Source organism: Epinephelus fuscoguttatus, linkage group LG8 (genome assembly GCF_011397635.1).
Source record: "Epinephelus fuscoguttatus linkage group LG8, E.fuscoguttatus.final_Chr_v1".
Taxonomy (NCBI): domain Eukaryota; kingdom Metazoa; phylum Chordata; class Actinopteri; order Perciformes; family Serranidae; genus Epinephelus; species Epinephelus fuscoguttatus.
The window spans coordinates 8,447,632-8,468,972 of record NC_064759.1 but is presented as its reverse complement, the minus strand read 5'-3'; the positions used below and the strand labels follow the sequence as shown (position 1 = coordinate 8,468,972).

At 41.1% G+C, this 21,341-nt stretch overlaps 1 protein-coding gene across 1 annotated transcript in view; it reads left to right on the top strand.

The window, feature by feature from the left end:
* LOC125892544 (inactive phospholipase C-like protein 2) overlaps nt 1–10,355 on the top strand; it is a 53,467-nt gene extending 43,112 nt beyond the window's left edge. Inside the window, exon 6 of the mRNA XM_049582528.1 lies at nt 5,775–10,355. Coding sequence (XP_049438485.1) covers nt 5,775–5,978 — 204 coding nt within the window. The 3' untranslated portion in view covers nt 5,979–10,355. The remainder of the gene's footprint in view (nt 1–5,774) is intronic.
* The last annotated feature ends 10,986 nt before the right edge of the window (nt 10,356–21,341 follow it).

Sequence of the window (21,341 nt, the reverse complement as noted above, 5' to 3'; positions counted from 1 at the left end):
GCTTCTGAGATGTGATCAGTGACTCAGAGGTGTGGCAGCAGGACAGCAGACATCTAATATGAGTTTGGTGAACAGCAGGAATTTCACACAGGCGAAGGCTGACGCTCTTGGACAATGACTGCAAGATAACCTTGTGTTGTCTACGTTAACTGCCACAAACAACTTTTTCACCAGAAATTCCTTGCGTCTCTCAGTATGGCATTTATACGGAACAAAAATTTAAACATAACACTTTTGTTTTTGTTCTCATTTCTCTCGTTTAAGTTAAAGATGTAGGAGTTCTTTATGCACACAGAGGGCCAATTTTGGTCACAAATTTGTTAAAATCTGTATGTTTGTGAGCACCTCTCCTTTTCCAAGATAATCCATCCACCTGACAGGTGTGGCATATCAAGATGCCTCATTACTACACAGGTGTACCTTGTGATGGTCACATCGAAAATGAGCAGATTAATCACACAACACGAAGACACAGTTCAATCAGGAGAGTGAAGTAAAGATCATATTTTATACACAACACGATTAACAGAAGTCTTTGGCGCCTGGACACCAGATGCTAGTGGTGGAAGTGGCTGCTGACTCTGAGGCTGCTGAGTGCTGAGGCTGATGAATCCATAAAGACTGGGTGGTGATGACGGCAGCAAAGAACCATATTTAAAGCAGCAAGATGATAGGCTGTCAGAGGAGGCGTGTCGCTGTGCTGCTGGTTGATTGTGAATCAGCTGATGACTCAGTTGACCTACCCAGACAGTGTCACCTGAATGGCAGGGTGAGAAAGAAACTTACAGCCTGAGCATGAAAAGTATTGTCCTCCTGACTGACATTTTGTTAGAGCTTCATATGGCAAAAGTTTTGAGGCAGTGTGCCATTGGCTTGCTGACAGCAGGAATGTCCACCAGAGACCTGAATGCTCATTTCACTGCCATAAACCATCTCCAATGTCATTTCCCTGAATTTGGCAGTACATCCAGCTGTCCTCACGACAGCACAAGTCAGTTATGATGACAAACTGCTGTCAGGTCAAGACCCAAGTGAGGATGACAAGCATGCAGATGAGCTTCACTTAGTCTTGTCCTGATGCTTTCTGCAGAAATGTTTCAGTTGTGCAAACCTGATGGTGCATCAGCTCTGTGGTCGGACGATTTTGCAGGTGAAGATGTTGGATGTGGAGGTTCTGAGGTGGGTTATGAGGCCGGTTGGATGTACTGCCAAATTCAGGGTAATGACACTGGAGATAGTAGTAGTAATGATGCTGTTTAATCAGCATGTTGATGTCACACCTGTCAGGTGGATGGATTATCTTGGAAAAGGATTCTTGGAAACATGGATTTTAACAACTGTGACCAAAATTTGAGAAATATATCTTTCCAGCCATAACAAAAGTCTAAGATCTTTAACTTAAACCTGTGAAAAAGGGTGCAAAACATTGTAAGGCCAAGTGTCTTATACAAACTGGCCTCTAAAAAGTACTTTTATTCTCAGTCCTGAAAATGTCCATACACAGTGTGTAAGCTACTATAATTAGGTGGTTTTCTGCTTTCCTGCTGTTTGTCTATCCTTTATTGTTTATAAATGGAAACCTGTCGAACATTTTTACAGTATTATTGTGTATATTTCATTTAGAGCACTTATATAAGATCTGATAATAAAGTAATCAAATTCACATGTAAATTTATGAGTTACATTAAGAGATAACAGTCATATGTTTTCTTGTACCAGTGCTTGGTGAGTCACTGGTCTATCTAGTCTAAACCACTCTGCACCACCACGCCTTAAATTTCCACTGCCAACACAAGGGCGTAATTATTGATGAATGACCTTCTGCATATTTATTTGTGGTATTTGTATGTGTTAATTAAGATTACCTCACGAGGAGCTCGGCTATAATTCATCATTTGTCCCCAGGCAATTGAGTTGAGTCAAGGAAGTGTGTGTATTTCATTGCTTGCTTCTGTCCATGGTTAACTGGAGCTTAGCTTCTATAGATTTTATTGTTGGTAGGTGAAGTACTTAAACAGACTTGAGAATTTTGATGATCATTAAAGGAGCATCCAGTAACTGACTTAAGGTCTTGAAGCTTTAAAAATGGCTGTTGCTCAACAAAGCTTTGAACACAGAGCAGAAGCTTTCAAAAGACCTTTTCATACATATGGTGTCACGTAGCTGTGAAGGTTCAAGTTTACATGACAAAACTTTCCTCAGCAACTGAGAATTGGCTCATTAGGGTGTTTTGTGGTTTTGCAAGAGAGATGATGATCGATAAATTTAATTCAGTGCTTAAGATGTGCAAATCTACCTTGTGCCGCTGTGGAGTTACACTGATGTGACATCACTGAATCCAGACTTGTGCCATGTTGTAAATGTTGACTGATTCAGACTATGATATGGACATGAGACAGGAATGTAAAAGGTGCGTGACCGAAAGGGGCTAAATAAAATTTCATAGTATACCATGCTGAGTCATAGTAGTAGTATGCCATAAAAAGTAAAGTACACTATGACTTTTTTTTTGACGACATACTATACTATGACTTTTTTTTTTTGACGACATGCTATACTATGACTTTTTTCATGATTTTGGACGACATACTATACTATGACTTTTTTTCATGATTTTGGACGACATACTATACTATGACTTTTTTTCATGATTTTGGACGACATACTATACTATGACTTTTTATTCATGATTTTGAGAACGACATACTATACTATGACTTTTTTTCATGATTTTGGACGACATACTATACTATGACTTTTTTCATGATTTTGAGAACGACATACTATATTATGACTTTTTTCATGATTTTGGACGACATACTATGACTTTTTTCATGATTTTGAGAACGACATACTATATTATGACTTTTTTTCATGATTTTGGACGACATACTATACTATGACTTTTTTTTCATGATTTTGAGAACGACATACTATACTATGACTTTTTTCATGATTTTGGACGATATGCTATACTATGACTTTTTTCATGATTTTGAACGACATACTATACTATGACTTTTTTCATGAGTTTGGACGACATACTATACTATGACTTTTTTTCATGATTTTGAGAACGACATACTATACTATGACTTTTTTTCATGATTTTGGACAACATACTATACTATGACTTTTTTTCATGATTTTGAGAACGACATACTATACTATGACTTTTTTTCATGATTTTGGACAATATGCTATACTATGACTTTTTTCATGGTTTTGAGAACGACATACTATACTATGACTTTTTTTCATGATTTTGAGAACGACATACTATACTATGACTTTTTTTTCATGATTTTGGACGACATACTATACTATGACTTTTTTTCATGATTTTGGACAACATACTATACTATGACTTTTTTTCATGATTTTGGACAACATACTATACTATGACTTTTTTTCATGATTTTGGACGACATACTATACTATGACTTTTTTTCATGATTTTGGACGACATACTATACTATGACTTTTTTCATGGTTTTGAGAACGACATACTATACTATGACTTTTTTTCATGATTTTGGACGACATACTATACTATGACTTTTTTTCATGATTTTGAGAACGACATACTATACTATGACTTTTTTTCATGATTTTGGACGACATACTATACTATGACTTTTTTTCATGATTTTGGACGATATGCTATACTATGACTTTTTTCATGGTTTTGAGAACGACATACTATGACTTTTTTTCATGATTTTGGACGACATACTATACTATGACTTTTTTCATGATTTTGGATGACATGCTATACTATGACTTTTTTCATGGTTTTGAGAACGACATACTATGACTTTTTTTCATGATTTTGGACGATATGCTATACTATGACTTTTTTCATGGTTTTGAGAACGACATACTATACTATGACTTTTTTTCATGATTTTGGACAACATACTATACTATGACTTTTTTTCATGATTTGGGACGACATACTATACTATGCCTTTTTTCATGGTTTTGAGAACGACATACTATACTATGACTTTTTTTCATGATTTGGGACGACATACTATACTATGACTTTTTTCATGGTTTTGAGAACGACATACTATACTATGACTTTTTTTCATGATTTTGGACGATATGCTATACTATGACTTTTTTCATGGTTTTGAGAACGACATACTATGACTTTTTTTCATGATTTTGGATGACATACTATACTATGACTTTTTTCATGATTTTGGATGACATGCTATACTATGACTTTTTTCATGGTTTTGAGAACGACATACTATGACTTTTTTTCATGATTTTGGACGACATACTATACTATGACTTTTTTCATGATTTTGGATGACATACTATACTATGACTTTTTTCATGGTTTTGAGAACGACATACTATACTATGACTTTTTTTCATGATTTTGGATGACATGCTATACTATGACTTTTTTCATGATTTTGGATGACATGCTATACTATGACTTTTTTCATGGTTTTGAGAACGACATGCTATACTATGACTTTTTTCATGATTTTGAGAATGACATACTATACTATGACTTTTTTCATGGTTTTTGACATACTATTTTTTGGATTTATACTGTTAATCATATCAGTTGAAGTTGTTGAAACATTTTAATAACTAATTAATAGTTAAATTAATTACTGTAAAGGCTGAAGGATTTTGGAGTTCTTAACATAGCAGAGGTTGACTTTTCATTCACTCTTGGGCAATATTAAACAGACGGCAGGTATGATTCCAAAGAATTATATTTAATTACAAAGAAAGCAAAGCAACAAAACGCACAAACCCTTAATTATATACAAGCATGGGTGTGTGTGTGTGTGTGTATATATATATATATATATATATAATGTGTGTGTGTGTGTCTCTTTATGTGACAGAGATGGAGACAAAAGGTAGGTGTGTGTGCGTGCGTGCGTGCGTGCGTGCGTGCGTGCGTGCGTGACAAAGCGCTATCTGGCCTACAAAACAAATTGGCTGACAACAGAAAACTACAAGATGGCTAAATCAAAGATGGCTTCAGATCAGGGGAGGGTCTGTCTGACCGTGTGGTAAGGACAAAGGAAAAGAAGCAAGAACTTTGAGTTGCTTCTTTGGGTGTTAAATCACAATTGACAAAGTAAAACAGTCTTGCATAGCCTGGAAACTGCAATAACGCTATACCACTCCTTGAATGGATGCAGGGAAGAGTTGCTTTGTGGTGTGCTGCTTATGTGAGCTGGCGTTCCAAGTGCAGTTTTTGCTGTGTCCTTGTTACGGAGGTGCCGATCCAAGGAGGCCATTTGCTTGGAGTCCTTGCAGAGTTAGACGTTGGGGTGCTAACTCAACCTGGTTCTCCTTGTTGCTGTTAAGTTAGTTGCAAACCTTGTGTTTGGCACACTAACTTCTCTTCGTCTCCAGGTTCTGCTCCTGCTGTGAGCATGAGCGGGTCTTGGTCTAGAAGAAGATAGTTTAGCATGTCGTCAAAAACCATGAAAAAACTTCATAGTATAGCATGTCATCTAAAATCATGAAAAAGTCATGGTATGCTATGTGGCTAAAAATAATTTAAAAACTTCATAGTAAAGTATATTGTCAAAAATCATGAAAAAAAAGTCATAGTTTAGTATGTCATCCAAAATAATGATAAAAACTTAATAGTATGCTGTGCATCATAGTGACAGCACACTACCATGGCATTATTAAAGTAACACCTTCTCCCACAACAGCTCAGTGTTTCTGATGGTCTTTGAGAAACTAATCTCTAACTCTCTGATGTGTCTTTATCCCCTCAGGGTCAGGCAGACCTACTGAAACACGCCAGGAATGAAGTCCAGGAGAACCTTAAGCAGATCCACTATGCTGCGCTCACCTGTAACCTGAGTAAAGGAGGATCAGCAGGCAGCTCCACTGGCTCTGAGTCTAAGAGCCGACGCAGCCTCGAGGCTATTCCTGAGAAGGCCGTCGCGGAGGAGGAGCTCACCGATGAGGACAACTAAAGACCCACAGTCCCACTCTGGTGCTCTCCTGGCACCCACATTCAGACCTCGACTCTGTTCCTGCCTCCTGAGCTCAAAACCCAAAGCTCCTGCTCTCCACTCTGTGGCATCATCGCTCTACACGAGACAGTGTTTTTCCACATTCCATCGTGTGCATTCCTGTACCCCAAGCACAGCTGTAAGCTCTTACACTTCTGCCTTGTAATCATCAATAAAGTGGCACCACTACTTAAAGACACAAATCCTTCCCAAGTTGACATCAAAGTTTATACAAGTTTGGAAAATTGCTGTCATTATTTCTAAGTCTCAAAATGTTTAAAGCTGTACTGAAAGCTGGAAGAGTCTGAACCATCATAAACATTTGCTACACATCTGATGCTGCCTAGCCCACACTGAGTGTGCACACACATAAATACCAGATCTTACAACCCAGCGAGAGCCTGACTTGGGGAAATATTAAAAGGGATCACATGTAGAAATGCTGGTGATCATCAGTGGCAGACATAAATCCTAACGCATCAGTTCATCACCCTCCCTTCCCCGTCTCATTTCCTGGGTGAGCTGGGAGAGCCGAGTGAACTACCAGCCACGTTAACGTTTAAGACATTGACCTGCTGTTCAGAGACGGTGCACTTCTACTCAGCAGACCGGGGCCCTTGGATTGTTGAAAGAGATTTCTTAAAGCACAATTTTTTTGGAGTTATGAATGTAACAGGACAGAGGGAGCAGAAGAAGAAAACAAGGGGACACAAACGTCACGAATGAGAGTAAAGAGCTGTTTACAATGCTGAACTTGTCCATGTTCTCGTCTGCCAAAATAGTATAATATACTATGTGTATATATGGAGTTTCCTGTTACCTTTTTTTCTGCAGAGTGCAACATTTTATTATTGTATACTTGGAAATATAAGATTTATTTTATAAAAGATATATGAACCTGTCTGTGGAAAAACAAGAGGTTTTATTTGTCTGTAGATAACGAGAGTCGTCACGAGGAGAAGTGACCTCGGAGTTTTCCCGGCGGAGAGCTCGTACGTGTGGAGACAGATGGACTAATAACAGAATGTATTCAAACCGTTTGTGGTGCAAACAACAGCAAAGTCTCAACAAACCACAACCAGCAAACTGCATGAGAAGGAGCCACGACTGGTCGTTGTTAACATGCACTCAAAAACACTTTGGACGGTGACACATTTTAATATTTCAGCATTTCATCTGGGAAAATGTGCGGCCTTTATTTTTGGGGCATGATCCTCCCATTCCAGGGCGCTAAAGACAACGTAATGCTCCGAATGTTCCACCAATGTAAAAAGAGAGAATACTGCAACTAACACAATGGTGCCAGATATTTTTGGTTTTTTTCTATCTCTCCAGGTGTGCTCCCAAACAATCCCACTGTTATTTAAAACTCCCCCAATGAGAAATCAGCTCTGGCTGCTTTAAACACTCATCCCCTTGTTTACTTGCAGTCATCTGGGTAAGTTATTTTAGCGAGCAGAGTGATTGAAAGCGTCTCACAGGAAACCAACAGGATGTGTCTGGGTTGCAGACTCTGAATGGGAGGTCATGTACAAAAACAAAGACGATGCTTTCACTTTAAAAGCTATCCGATGTTAAAAAGACGTGTCTCCCTGTCCATCACTCGTGGGCTTTGCTATGTCTCATCCTGCAGTTAGTGTGCCACATCTAACCGCATCTGGGACAGCTCCAGTGGTTCCGGTCTGTCACAGTGCTTTGATAACCCTTATTTAACTCAGGTCTGTTGAGAAGATGGAAGAGAAGGATATGAACTGAAGAGTAATAACAGATTCATAGCCATTCCTGGTGACTAAATAGAATCTGATCCACAGTAATAACCCTGATATTTAACTGTGCCACATTACTGCTAACTAGGGCTGCCACGATTAGTCGACTAATTGATGACTAATCTACTATTAAAATAATCGGTGACTGTTTTAGTCGTCGACTAATCGGTTTGAGTCATTTTTCATAGAAAAGCACTATAAATGTACCCCAAAATACTCTTACTGCAGCTTCTTACGTTCAGATATTGGCAGCTTTACACACTCTCCCGTAACAGTGAACTAAAACCCTTTGGCATGAGTATGAAACAAGACATTAGATGACAGAATTTTGGGGTTTGGGCGAGACAGACCGACATTTTTCATCATTTTAACACATTTTTCGATGAAATGATTAATCAAAGAAATAATCTACAGATTAGTCGACAATGAAAATAATCGTTAGTGGCAGCCCTAGTGCTAACTACAAAATACAGTGTCAGTTGAATAGTTGGAAGTGAGGAAGAAGTTTTTGCCTTTTGAAATGCCTTTCCCCCACATGTTGCTTCAACAGTGCTTTGCTTGCTTTTCATTTAACAGTCCACATCTGTGTCTCTCATTTCAAATCTCAAAGTTATCTCGCTAAAAGTTCTGCACTGACTGGACCAAGGATGCTTCAAAATGATCAGTATGTGACACCGTAACCATTTGAACGTGATCTACACTCAGTTGCCAGTTCATTAGGTACACCTAGCTTAAATAAATCTAGTCTTCTTTCAGGAAGACTGCTTTAAGGAGATGATTTAATTTTGTGCTCATTTTGGAGGCTGTAGTTTGTGGTGTTGAGTTGTACTGCATCATATAGGGAAGTGTTTCTAATATTTAGTCCATGTTTATATCAACGTGCATAGGTGGAACACTTGTTATAACCCAATGCAACATAAACTGCAGACGAAGATTTTGGTGTCTGAGGTTTTCTGGTCTCTGTTTATAGTCTGAGTACCAGTACCGACCCGTCCCGTTTGAATGGCAGGTAAACAGTGTGTGAAAAGGCAGACTGCACTGGCTGATATGCAATCTCAGAACCAACTGGATATGTCTGACAAGTTAGCTTTATATTAGCTTTTTAAAAATGTGTCTGCCTTCACATGTAGATATCTGTTTATTGAGACTGATCAAATCGGCTGGCGCACAGAAGAGGGAGTCTTGGCCTGGACATCTTTTTCTTTTGGATAGGGATGTTCCAGTACAGAGTTTGGGACTGATAGTGACGACTGATGAGAGTTTATATCCATTGCTAAATTTCAACTCTTGTCTCTAGCTGGGCTTTTACATGTAGACCTAAAATGTTATTAAAAACATACGGTGTAAAGCAGCCCGAAACATTGCACCGCCCCTTTGTATTAAACTACATCTTCCAGTGACTGTATATAAAAATGAATAATGCATCTCCACCTCCTCCCACTGTGCAAAAATGAAGCCAAAACATCCCGGTTAAGGGAGCTGCCATCTTAACATCATTTGGAGCCAGTGTCTGTGATCTCAGTGATATCAAGTTCCCACACATACATCCATTCAACCAATCCTGAGCAGCACTATTGAGCGTGAGCACACCAGTTTGCACAGACAGCTGTCAATCATGACGTCAAACCTCATTTTTATGGCATCAAACATCAAGTTTAAGCAAATTTAAAACCAAACTTAAAAGAAAAACTTGATAAAACATCAGTGCGATGAGAACTACCTACAGTGAGAGAATCCATCTTTAGAAAAATATTGGACGTGTACTTTGATTTTTCAGTTTGGCCCATGTGCATCCACTAACGCAGAGGGAGTGGGGTTTGAGACCTGTACTGCAGCCAGCCACCAGGGGGCGATCTAGATGTTTGGCTTCACTTTTGGGAGCTGTCATGTTGTCCATCTTTACATACAGTCTATGATTATTTCTAGCTAGGTGTGCCTAATAAACTGGCAACTGAGTAATGCAAAAATATTGAATTTTCATTTTTAAATTTGTTAACTTTATGTAAATTAAACTACAGGCCCATATTCATGCTCTATATGTTACTGATTGATGACTAATGAAGTTAGCATCATGCTAATGTTGTTGGACTGTAGTTGCCTGAAGTAACTCAACAGTTTGAAAGGTGATCAGCTAAAAATTAATTAGCCTGTGTTATAATGTGCTTAAAGTCCCGTCTCTTGCAATTTGTTAGTGTTCATCCTTATACAGGGGCTACAAAATAAAATGGGGAAAACAGTTGCGAGTACTTTCTCATTAAGTCTGTACACATTAGCCTTGAATTAATTTAGCATCACGTGGCCACATCCTGTCTTAACGGATTTACATGGATCTTTTAGTTTAGACAAAATAATAATTACCAGCAAAAAAATCAACTGCTTGAATTCACTTCCCAAATCTCAAAACATTCAGCATTTCTCTTGACACACATGCATTTGGACTGTTGAATGAAGCCTGAGCATGTTTTTTGTTCTTTTGTTTCCCCCTCAGTGTTCACAATGTTGTTTTAATGCTGTCCACACCTCCTGCACATCACTCGACCCACGACATGATGAATAAACTGTTGTCTCTGGATTTCAGTGCTGCGCCAGTTGGCGTATTTCTTATTGTTGTTGAGAGAATGGAAAAAGAAATGCATTTCAGCTGTACTCCAGTCTCATGTCTTCATCTGTCAAGTCCCAAAAAAAAAAGAAAAAAAAAAAGAACCCTCAGAATAAACAATGTTGGATAGATGTGTGCGCCTGATGGTTTTTGTAATTCAACTATTTGTTGTGAATAAGTCGTCACCACGTATGAACCAGGTTTTGCTCTGAGCTCGTTCCTAAGCAATAGTTACATGTGTGAAATCCCATTGTGTGTTCTCTTACTGCCCAGCGACTTGCTCCCTCCTCCCTGTGGCAACCCGGTCGATGCTCCACCCGGCCTCAACTCTTCAACCCTCCTCCCTCCAGGCTGCAGCATGTTGGACTGACCTTCCCGCTCTGGTCAGCGCCGCTGCTGCTGCTGCTCCCCATTTCCCCACTGTGGGCAGCTTCGAGAAGTAATTCACATCCCAGCGTCTCGGTGAATCATTTTGTTCCCAGTCCACTTGCTCTTACTGCGAGAAGAAGAAAATCACTCTTGGTTAAAATGTCACTCTGAGGTCAAAGGAATATTTCATCTCCTTCTTTCCCTCCCTGTGGCTCCCACCTTTACAGCCCTCAATACTGGCCTCTAATCCACAAAGTACTGCTCAGTCTCCTGCTGCTTTCATTCCAAATCGCTCTCAATTAAAACATCACAGCCAAGCGTCCCAAAATGCTAAACACCGCCTGAGGTCATTAATGCAAAAATACATATATGTATTAGCCTGCTGCACGGCCATTTGAATAAGCGATCATTTATTTTCAAGGACAGATACACCTCGTCCTGACTCTCCCAGCTGTTTTTGCAGAGCTGGAGGAGTGCATGCATCAGTATTGATTAGCTCCCTGTGTGTTGAGCGGAGCAGAGAGAGCCTGGGGAAATAAAGCTTCAGCTCGATCTGGCTTTAGCACGCAGACACAAACACACGCAGAGGTAACAGACAAAAGCAGGCGCCGTTTTATGAACGTTCCAGCTGTGTAGTTACCGACCAGCACGCATCAACTTTATTTGTACAGCGAGACACAAAGTGCTTTGCACAGAGTGAATTAAGGCCCCTGACAGCAAACGCTTGATCATCATTTCATTTTATTCCAGAGCTGAAACAGTCAAGAGAAACCTCTGCGCAGCTATGTAAAGTTATAATAGGGCTGGGCGATGTGGACAAGAAAACAACCTTTTATTGTGAAGCAGCAAAATAAGGAAATGTTGTCTAATCCATCTGATAGTGAACAGGAAACAGTAAAATAAAGCAGATATCTGAAGTAAAAACAGAACGCAGGAGAGAAACTAAACTCCAAACGACAGAGATTCAGGAAGAAGCTACAGATGTACTGAAAGCCGAACACACAGACTTAAAAACGCCTTTCTCTCTGGTCTCCTGCAGACAGAGGTGAGGAGAGTCTCACAACACACAGGGTGTGTTTGAGGGGGAGAAACAGGGTCGTCGGGGGTTTGCTGCAGTCTGCTGAGTGCGGGTGTCCCGGCTTTTGGCCCAACTCCGGAGAAAGTCCATCTGTGGCGCAGCTCGGTGCGTCTTAACTAATAATGGAAATGCAAATCAGCACAGCATGGCTCAGGGCGGCCAAAAGTTACAGAGGAAAAGGCCCACAGTGTTGTACGTGTGCTACTGCAGTACTCTCATCTCACAGACTGATTCGGCGTAGCTTGTGCAACATACAGACTGATGTCTCACTGTAGACTAATGAACAGACATTAAACAGAGGAGCAGCTCTGTGTCTCCCTGAGTGTTGATGGAGAAACTGTGTGTGTGAGGGGCGGAGCCTTGCAGAGGAGAGATGAACACTGGTATGTGTAATGTAACGCCCTATGGAGTAACGATGTCCTGAGCAGAGGATGAAGTCACGCTCCCTCTGCGTGCTGTAATCTGAGCTTCTCTGTGGTTTGTTGTGGTGAACTGGTGTGTTTGACTGTGTGTGCATGTTAGTGTCAATGTCTACAATGTTGCTGTTATTAAGCACTACCAAAGGAGCTGACACCGTTACCTGCTAGCTGCCAGCTCAGTGACCTCAGAGTTAAGAGTGTAGACTGTATAATAAAGAGGCAACATGAAAGCTTCCTAAAAGTGAAGCCAAAACATCTTGATTGCCCCCTGGTGGCTGGCTGCAGTATAGGTCGCCAACGGGACATGGGCTAAACTAAAAACTCAAAGCAAACATTAAATTAATTTTTTCCAAAGATGGTTCTGTCATTTTAGTTTTTTAAATGCTGCTGTGTGCTCAATTGTTTGCTCAAGTTTGGATTTAAAGCCCCTACAAGGAACTTTCATTTTGAGTTGATTTTGGCGACCCTGTGGACAAAAGCGGTAGTGTTTTGCCGGAATGAAGCCTACATTTCCCATGAGCTCTAGCACGTATTGTCGTAAAGACACTTACCTGGCTCGCGCATGTGTTTGTTTTGGGGATGAATGAAACAACAAGACGGGAAAACTTTGCCCCCGCTCCTATCGGGGATCCCAGCTCACCTCTGCCGCGCCCCAGCTCCACCTCTCCGGCATAAGCGCCACTGCCGCCGGGGTAAACGCAGCGGTCGGCTGGTAAGGATGAAAGCCTGTTTGGCGAGCACTTCCACGGCTTCTTGGACTGAGTATGGAGCGGTGCCTCGCCTCTTTATTTCTTGGCACTCGCTGGACCCTGTCGACGCCTGGCTGGTACTTGCCGTCGGCTCGGATGAGGTGTTCCAGCCCCCCGGCCCCTGCTCTCCTCGTCCCCACTGGCGCGGGGTGAATCTGCACAACCTGCGGCCTCTGTGTGTGGCTCCCCGGACAGCTAACGCCGTGGACCGGTTCCTGCCAGGATTGGGCTGGTAATTGCTAGATCACTAGCGAACAAAACGTTTATCCTGAAGGATTTCCTGACTTCCCGAGGATTGGATTTTCTCTGTGTGACTGAGACGTGGCTGACTGTTGGTGAGTCCAGTGCTTTCACAGAACTTTAACCCAATGACTGCTGCTATTTTAACTCCCAGCGAACGTCAAGTCGAGGAGGAGGAATAGCGACTATTTAGGAGAGTCACTATAAATGTAAGCAGCTAGGTAAGATGACGTGTGCCGTCTGAGTGCTGTAAATCGTTTCGTCCTGGAAGCGACCTGGGGCGGACCCGGAGACAGTTTCCTAAAGGTATGGATATACACTATATAGAAATAGCTTGTCTTCACACCGATGGTCTCATTTGCTGTTGTAGGTCACGCCCAGACATCAGCAGAAACGAGAGACTTTTGCACATCCAGTTAAAAGTTCCTTGTAGCGGCTTTAATTAGTTGTTTGATGCTATTGAAAGGGGATGTGGTGTCATGACTAAGTTTGTCAATCTATGTGCTTGTGATCAAAGGCGCTGCTCGCAATTGGTTGGACCATGTCCCCATAAAAATAGCTTAGCTTTGCCGCCAATTTTTCCCCTCTCGCAGTACTGCAGCGAAATAGTCCCCTGTGGCCCAAAACGCATTTTCTCCATAGACGACCACCGTAAAAAAGATGTCTGTAAAACTGTTGACAAGACACCTCCAACTGCAAACAAGGTAAATTATGAATATTTCTATTATGGATTTTTTATCCATGGAGGTTTTATATTTGTTAAACTTTGCTTAAGCCAAGAAATGCTTTTTAAAAAATCTGTGACATCATCACAATGTAAAGTCTATGAGCCAAGCAGGAACTTGTGGGCGGTGCCAACAGGAGAAACACTACTTGCTGCGCAAGTAAACCCGGACGCTAGAGAATTTTTTGGAGGCGTATGCGCCACGCGAGCAACTCCATTGAAAAGAATAGGTGCCATCTAATCATCCAGTATCCAAGTATCATTATATATCAATGAGTTGGAGGGGGATATGGGCGGGAATTTGACACCACTGAGATCACAACTGCATAGACACTAGCTCCAAATGATGTCACCAGCACAAGATGGCAGCGTCCATATCCTGGATATTTTGGCTTCATTTTGGGCACAATAGGAGGAAGTGGAGACGCCCTGTCCATCTTTGAGGACCATGTCCAGAAAACTCATATTTTCTGTACTTCCTTTCCTTTAAATCATCTGGCAGCCAGCGTAGGTTATAAAAAACAACTTAATGATGTGTCCTCTCATCATAAGTTAAAAGCCTACCTGTCCTATCACTGACTGATAAGCCGTGCAAACATAAATACACAAGACTGTTCCTGCTGCTCTATTGTATCAACAGACGGCTGTGCAATTTGCCAAATGTGTGTAAAGAACATGTTAACGAACCAGAATGACCCTCTAATGCACCCTTTAAAGAGCTTTTCTTGACGAGCGTCACTGTCAGGGTACTGTTGGATCCATAAAATGGATTTTATTAGCTACAGGAGAGTCTGAATTGAGGGTTTCTTTGTTTGCACCTTTCAAGTCGTAGATGGCTCTCATTGGGAATCATTAAACATTCTGTAATGCCAGTGCTGAAGGTCTTTCTCTGACGTTAGTCAAGTTTTAAACAAAATTAAATAAGCACTCCCTTTCTGCCAACCATCAATTCAACAAATGATTTCATGTCGCTGAAAACTTGATTTATCCAAACACTTCATTTAGAAAAAGAGAAGTGCAGGTTTAGTTTATTAAACTGTGAGTGAGAGGAATGATTTGTTCAACAGCTTCATCACCTGAAATGTGACAATGTGATAACAGCAGCTGTTTAAATGTCAAACTTTGTGCTTAAATGAGTCAAACTTGAGTACTCATGATGGTAGAAAAGCAGACAGTGTTATAACCATTTTAAGGTTTGAGTTCTTAAATTGCGGGCTTGAGTCGGGTTCGGGAACAATAAGAGAGTCACTGTGCAGGACTGTAAACATCGTCTGGAGTGAATCAGCCGCTGTCACACAAAGCAGACGTGGCCAGAAGCACACATTCCCAGAAGTAAGCAACGGTGGCGCAGATACGATGAATGAATGGATGGATGGATGGGTCTGGACCTGAGCGCCGCCTCTGAACTTAAATCATCGTCTGCGTGTTTACAGCAGAGCGGTGGCACTCAGACGAGCTGTGCAAGAAATGTTTGGACAATGTGTAAAACAAAAGGCTGCGCAGCACACACTCTCAGTGAAGATGTTTTCTGTTTAGATCATCCAAGTCCATGTCATTGTATCCTGTGGTGAATCCACTGCTGGCAAGACAGTGTGTCACCGAGTTCTCTGCAGCCAAATGAAGTTGACACGCCGTGACAGCCTCCAGATACCTTTTACAGATGAGGTCCCAAATGGAGTAAAGGTCACTGAATGCATCAACACCTCCATCCTTCTGTCTCTCTAACACCTTGTTTCTTCTTCTCCTTTTCTTCAGTCGTTCCCTCAGGTTATTGATCCATCCTCCATCCATTCCACTGAAGGCAGCGCTCTAATCTCACAGACGTGCCCCACGTTTGGCCTCATCAGCCGGGAGAGAAATGACATTTAAGCCCAGCAGGGAGTCAGTGTGAGAGTGTATAGTGCTGTCGGTGACCTGTGAGACTGGTTTGTGGGGTACACGGTCAAAATAATGAAAAACAATAGCACTGGCTACATTTCCCCATGGCACAAGGCTCAGGCAGCTCTACACATTATCTGCTGTGACTTATTTTACCCTGGAAATCATTTTAAGCGTCCAGGAAGTAAAGCAAACGTTGAAGAAGAGTACACTTGCAAGATAAATGTGACACTTTCTAATGTCACAATGGAGGGACAACTACGCAGGTTGATTTTAGCGCTGCTCATCGTGGACTATATTGCTGTCATTGTTCATTTTAGTCAAACCATACAGTTTGAAAACAAGGTGCGGCTCCAACTAGAAAACAATGTTTTGATGCATTGGATGTGCTGAATGCGCATATTAAGGCAGCACAGGAGGAGGTGCACATTAATAATCCTCCAGGACTGTAACATGCTCATGTTTAACCCAAACAATGTGTCATGTGACTGCAGTTGCTTCAGATCAAGATCAGAACACGTTTTCACCCCTTAGTTATTTCCATCAGAAGCTCAGAGGAAAAAAAACAACAAAAAAACCCCAACAGAAAACAATTACTTTAATCCTTTTTTACCACTTGTCCGATCAGACATGTGAGTCACTAGATTTACAGGCCTGACATGCAAGTTAGCGTGCCCTGAGCAATTGACCTTTCACTAAGCCCCGCCTCTTTGTTATGTTCAGCATGGAGCCCACACTGATGTCAAACTGACTCAGCAGCAACAACAGGTTAAAAAGACAAAGACAGTTAGAAGCTAAAGCCGAACTATAGGCTACAGATCACAGTGTAAAAGTGAACCACCACATCACTGCTGATCGCCACACAAGACAATGAATATAAAGGGAAACTTTGCTGATATTGAACCAGCTGTGTGGCATCGCAGTGTGTGCAGATGAACGTGTTTGGCTTCACCCCCGTGTCGCTGCCAGCACCTGGACCTCTGCTGCCACATGGGCAGGGATCTCCAGGGGAAGTCAAACAACATTCACTTGCACACACTGTGATGACACAGAGCTGGTTGAATATGAGCAAAGTTTCCCTGCTTCCCTTCACTGGTTCCTGTACAGCAGGGTCGGTCTTTGTTTCACTTTTATAATCATTAAAAAGCAAAAGCAGCATGTGTATACATTCAGTAGGCTATATCTTCAGTAGCTAGCTAGCTAACCCTACACTTTTCAGGGTCTGATTTTGGTTTTGGAACAGGGAAGAAACGTATATCTTTTTCCAGCCTCTCCAGGTAACGAGTATCATTAATACACGACGTGCCCCAGGCACAACATTTAGCTCCAAATCCACAAAACCAGCCTGAAAATGAAGGAAATCTGAAACGACTCCATTAGAGTCAATGGAGCACAGCTGTGTTGTTGTCGGACCCTGGTGCTACGTTACGATTGGCCAGTCTGCGTCCGGGGGCGGGACTTAGCAAAGGATCAACTGGGCAATCCCTACAATTGAGCCCTGTGTAGTGAAAAGTAAACCAGGATGGTCTTCACCCAGTGATGCATTTCTTTATTGACTGATTTATTTAGCCTACATGAAAGACATGAAAGTGCTCATTTCAACAAACCTCAGTGCACCCAAGTCCTCTCATTGACTCATAGATGTTGTCACAGTTGCTCATTAGTGGATCTGACGATTTACTTTTTAAATGAGACAATGCCGAAATTCACTAGATTCGGCTTCTCAACCCTGCTGCTGTTCTTGTTTTATGTCACTGTAAACTTTTTATGGACTGTTAGCTGAACAAAATAAGCAATCTAATGACCTCACCTTGTGCTCTCAGATGTGATTGGCATTTGACATTTTATAGACTTAAGGATTAATCAAAAAACTAATCTAAATGTTAACTAATCATAGAAACAATTCTTAGGTTCATTCAAGCATTAATGCCACGGCTGAGAAACGGTATAGTTGATCAGGGTATTATAGGTTATAGTCCATGGTTATGGTTTCTGCAACTACAAAATGACCCAAAAACACAAGGTTTCATGGGTATAAAGAAAGAGATGCTGACATGAGGTTGGTTATTGTGGTTGGAAAATGAAGTATGACACAAAGAGGAAAGAGTGCAAACTGAAGTGTGGACTGACGTGTCACTGCTACTATTAGAGGTACCTGAACATGCTCATAGTTTCCTTTTGATTTGCAGGGGTTTAACTTTGGTTGATTTTTGCTGCCGACTTAAGATCAAAGATGACCTTAGATCCACAAACAGTTCATTAAAGCTGATATACTGAAAATGGTTTGTCCATGTTTGAGTGAACACTGCTTTAAAGTGAGACTACCGCTGAAAGGTCATTTAAATAATCAATAACCTTTATCAGCTTCAACCACAAACACATCAATAGATTCTTCTATTGTAAGTCTCTGGAGATGCTCTCAGTGGTCAACAGCCACCCCATGGCTGTCGACGTGAATCCGCTTTAATCTTCTTTTTTGTTTTGTGACAATCAAGATGGCTACTAATGATGACAGAGACCAGTGTTAGGCTCGTTATTAAAAAAAGATAATTTATGACTAATTAATCATCACTCTTTTCAAAAGTAATATTACTTTAAGTGTTACTCCCATTTTCCATTCATAAGTTATACTGTGCGTTACATTAATTTTCTATTACACCCCACAAAGTTGGTAATTGTGCCCTTTCTCCTCAAACTTCAGACATCACATGTGCGCCTGTTGTTAGGTTAATCTCCAGTAAGCGCAGCTTGTAAATGATGTTGCCTGTGACCGGTATTTTCCCAAGGATCTGTCTGAAAGACGGAGAGTCAGTTGTGGAGAGGGCGACATGTTACACACCTCATTTCCAAGCCACAAGAGTCATTGATTCTGTATTCAAATCCAGTTTTGGCTGTTTAGCCAGTGAAGAACTAAAGCCGTTCTCTACAGCCGCAGAGGGCTCACCTTTGGTGGGGTGTATTTCCATGAGCTTCATGTTGTTGTGCTGTCTTTTGTAGTTGGTGTTTCCGGAGGTTTTAGGTTGTGTTTTTTTGCAGTGAAGAGAGTCTTAGTACCTCTACCTGGATCAACAATCATCTTTCCGCCTAAGGAAATCAAAGTAATGTGAATATTTCCGGCCGCTGAATGTTAAGATTTCTCATCTTCCAAGCTAGCTCACTGCTTTGTGATGTGCATTGGCAACGATTACAACAATGAATCCAAGGATTGACTGACGGTTGGATTTAAATTTGTAGAGAGATGAAAACAGAAGTAATGGTCTGTGTCCACATAACATTTTTCTTTGGCCAGAAAAGTGGTGGCAGGGTGCAGGGGAGCCCTCCCAGCACTTCTTTTTTTTATGTTGTGCTATGCGTTGGTTCTGTTACTATGACAACAATACCTTGACATTACTGTAGGCTCGGTAGCTAACGTAATATTATGTTGATAAGAGAGTTGACTACACAATTAGGAATAAGTTTACAGAGCGTACAGTGATACAAGCACAACCCTCACCAACAGTGTTGGGCAGTGATGTGTTACAGTAATAATATTACCTATTCCAGTAATGTAACTTATAACATTACAGTTACTCCAAAACCAAATAACTCATTTCGTTACTTTTGTTATCACATCTCTACTGACTTGAAATACAGTCACATCAGCAGACTCATTTTAATAATTGTCATGCTGCACATGCACATCAAAAGCAGCAAGCTAGTTGGAAACCTTAGCAGCTGGAAATATTCCCATCACTTTGGTTTTGTCAGGAGCAAAGATGACAAGAACACTGTTGCTGCAGGTAGTCGGACTAAAACTCTTTCCACTGAAAAAAACACGTCCTCAAACCTCCGGACTGAAACATCTTGGCTACTACGACCGACAACACAACAACGTGAAGCTCCAGGATTTTAATCATGGACAGCTGCAGACTACAAAGACGTGATGAAGCTTGTGGAAATGTTGCTTCATGAGTGACTCTCCATCTTTCAGGCAGAGCCTTGGGAAAATACTGGTCACAGACAACAGAAAACCTCCAGGTAAATAGAAGCTATCAAGCCTTAGCTGCACTTAACGGTGACATTCACACAGAGGCACACATCTCAATTTTGGAGAGATACGCAAATACCACTTTTATGGGGTGTACTAGAAAAGTAATATAACATATAGTGTAATGAATTACTGTTGGCAGGGAGCAGTAAGTAAAGTAATATTATTACTTTTGTAAAGAGTAACAAGTAATGAGTAATTGAGTAACATTTTTAGAGTAGCGAGCCCAACAATGCTCACCAACAACATTCAATGTTCAGTCGATCTGCTCCCACAAATGGGCTTTTCTGTCTTTGTTGTGTTTTGGAGGTAACTAATATTATTACTGAAATTATTAGTAATTTGTTATCACTAGCATACTTCTTACTGGGAAGTAATACCATGACTGTTACGTGTTACTAGTAATGCATTACTGCCCAACACTGACAGAGACCAAACAGAAATACCTGGCGCCAGTCAGTGGGGGTGAATTAAAATCAAATAGACCAGAGAGTCAAAAATCTCTGCAACAACAACAACACTATCCACTGCTGAAGATATACTGCGCCATTTTGAGCTGTGGAGGGACAAAAATCTTTCCAAATGAGCCGCTGATATGACATCACACCTACCAATTTACCTGACAATAACTGCATACTTCCACTACATCTGTACTGACTCTTCTGCTTGCAAATCTTTTCGCCTCAAGGCATCCAAGCCCGGTGAGCATCAACAACACACACCCTGTGGCAGAGTTACCTTTTCCACTACCCATCGTATCTTTTCTTTGTGAATATTTCATGCTCAGCCAGTCACTAAACTGCCTGTCCCAGAGCGCCGTATTTTCCCTTTGTGGGAAGCAAATGGTTGCTCTTCAGCAGCACTTAGTGCCTTTGCAGTAGATTGAGTACTGCCACGATCATGACCGAGTCATGAGCTCCACTGCGCAGTTAAAGAAGAGACCGAGGAGGCATAGATGAGCAGTGCTCAGAGCAGCTTCACTAAACGCAAAGGAAGTGCTCATCTCAAGGCTACGAGACAGGCTTTTTCTTTCAGAGACAACGAGGAACGTCCTGGATGTTGGGCAGCCAATAACACGGTAACCCTCAGCTGGAAGGATGAGATACTGTTTGGCACGCTTACCCCAAGAGATGCTTAATGGAAGGAAAATTTATATCACCAATAGCCATCAGAGCACTCTGTTTTACAAGTTGGCTTGTTAAACCATGAAGTGTTTAACAAGGCAACTTGTCCTCAAGCAAAGAGGGTTTTATTTCATGTTGTCAGAGGGACAGTGAACAGCTTCAGTCTGACCAACCAATGTTTCAGGCTGTAAACACCAAATTAGCAGATGGTTCCATATTTATCTGCCAGGGGTTTATGGTTTTATGATGGTTTGGTGATAGTCATGGTCTTTAGATAAAAGGTTCAGAGTTTTAACTCAAATTCCAAAATTTTAGATTAAAACTAAAGAAGCATTTAAAACTTCTAATAAA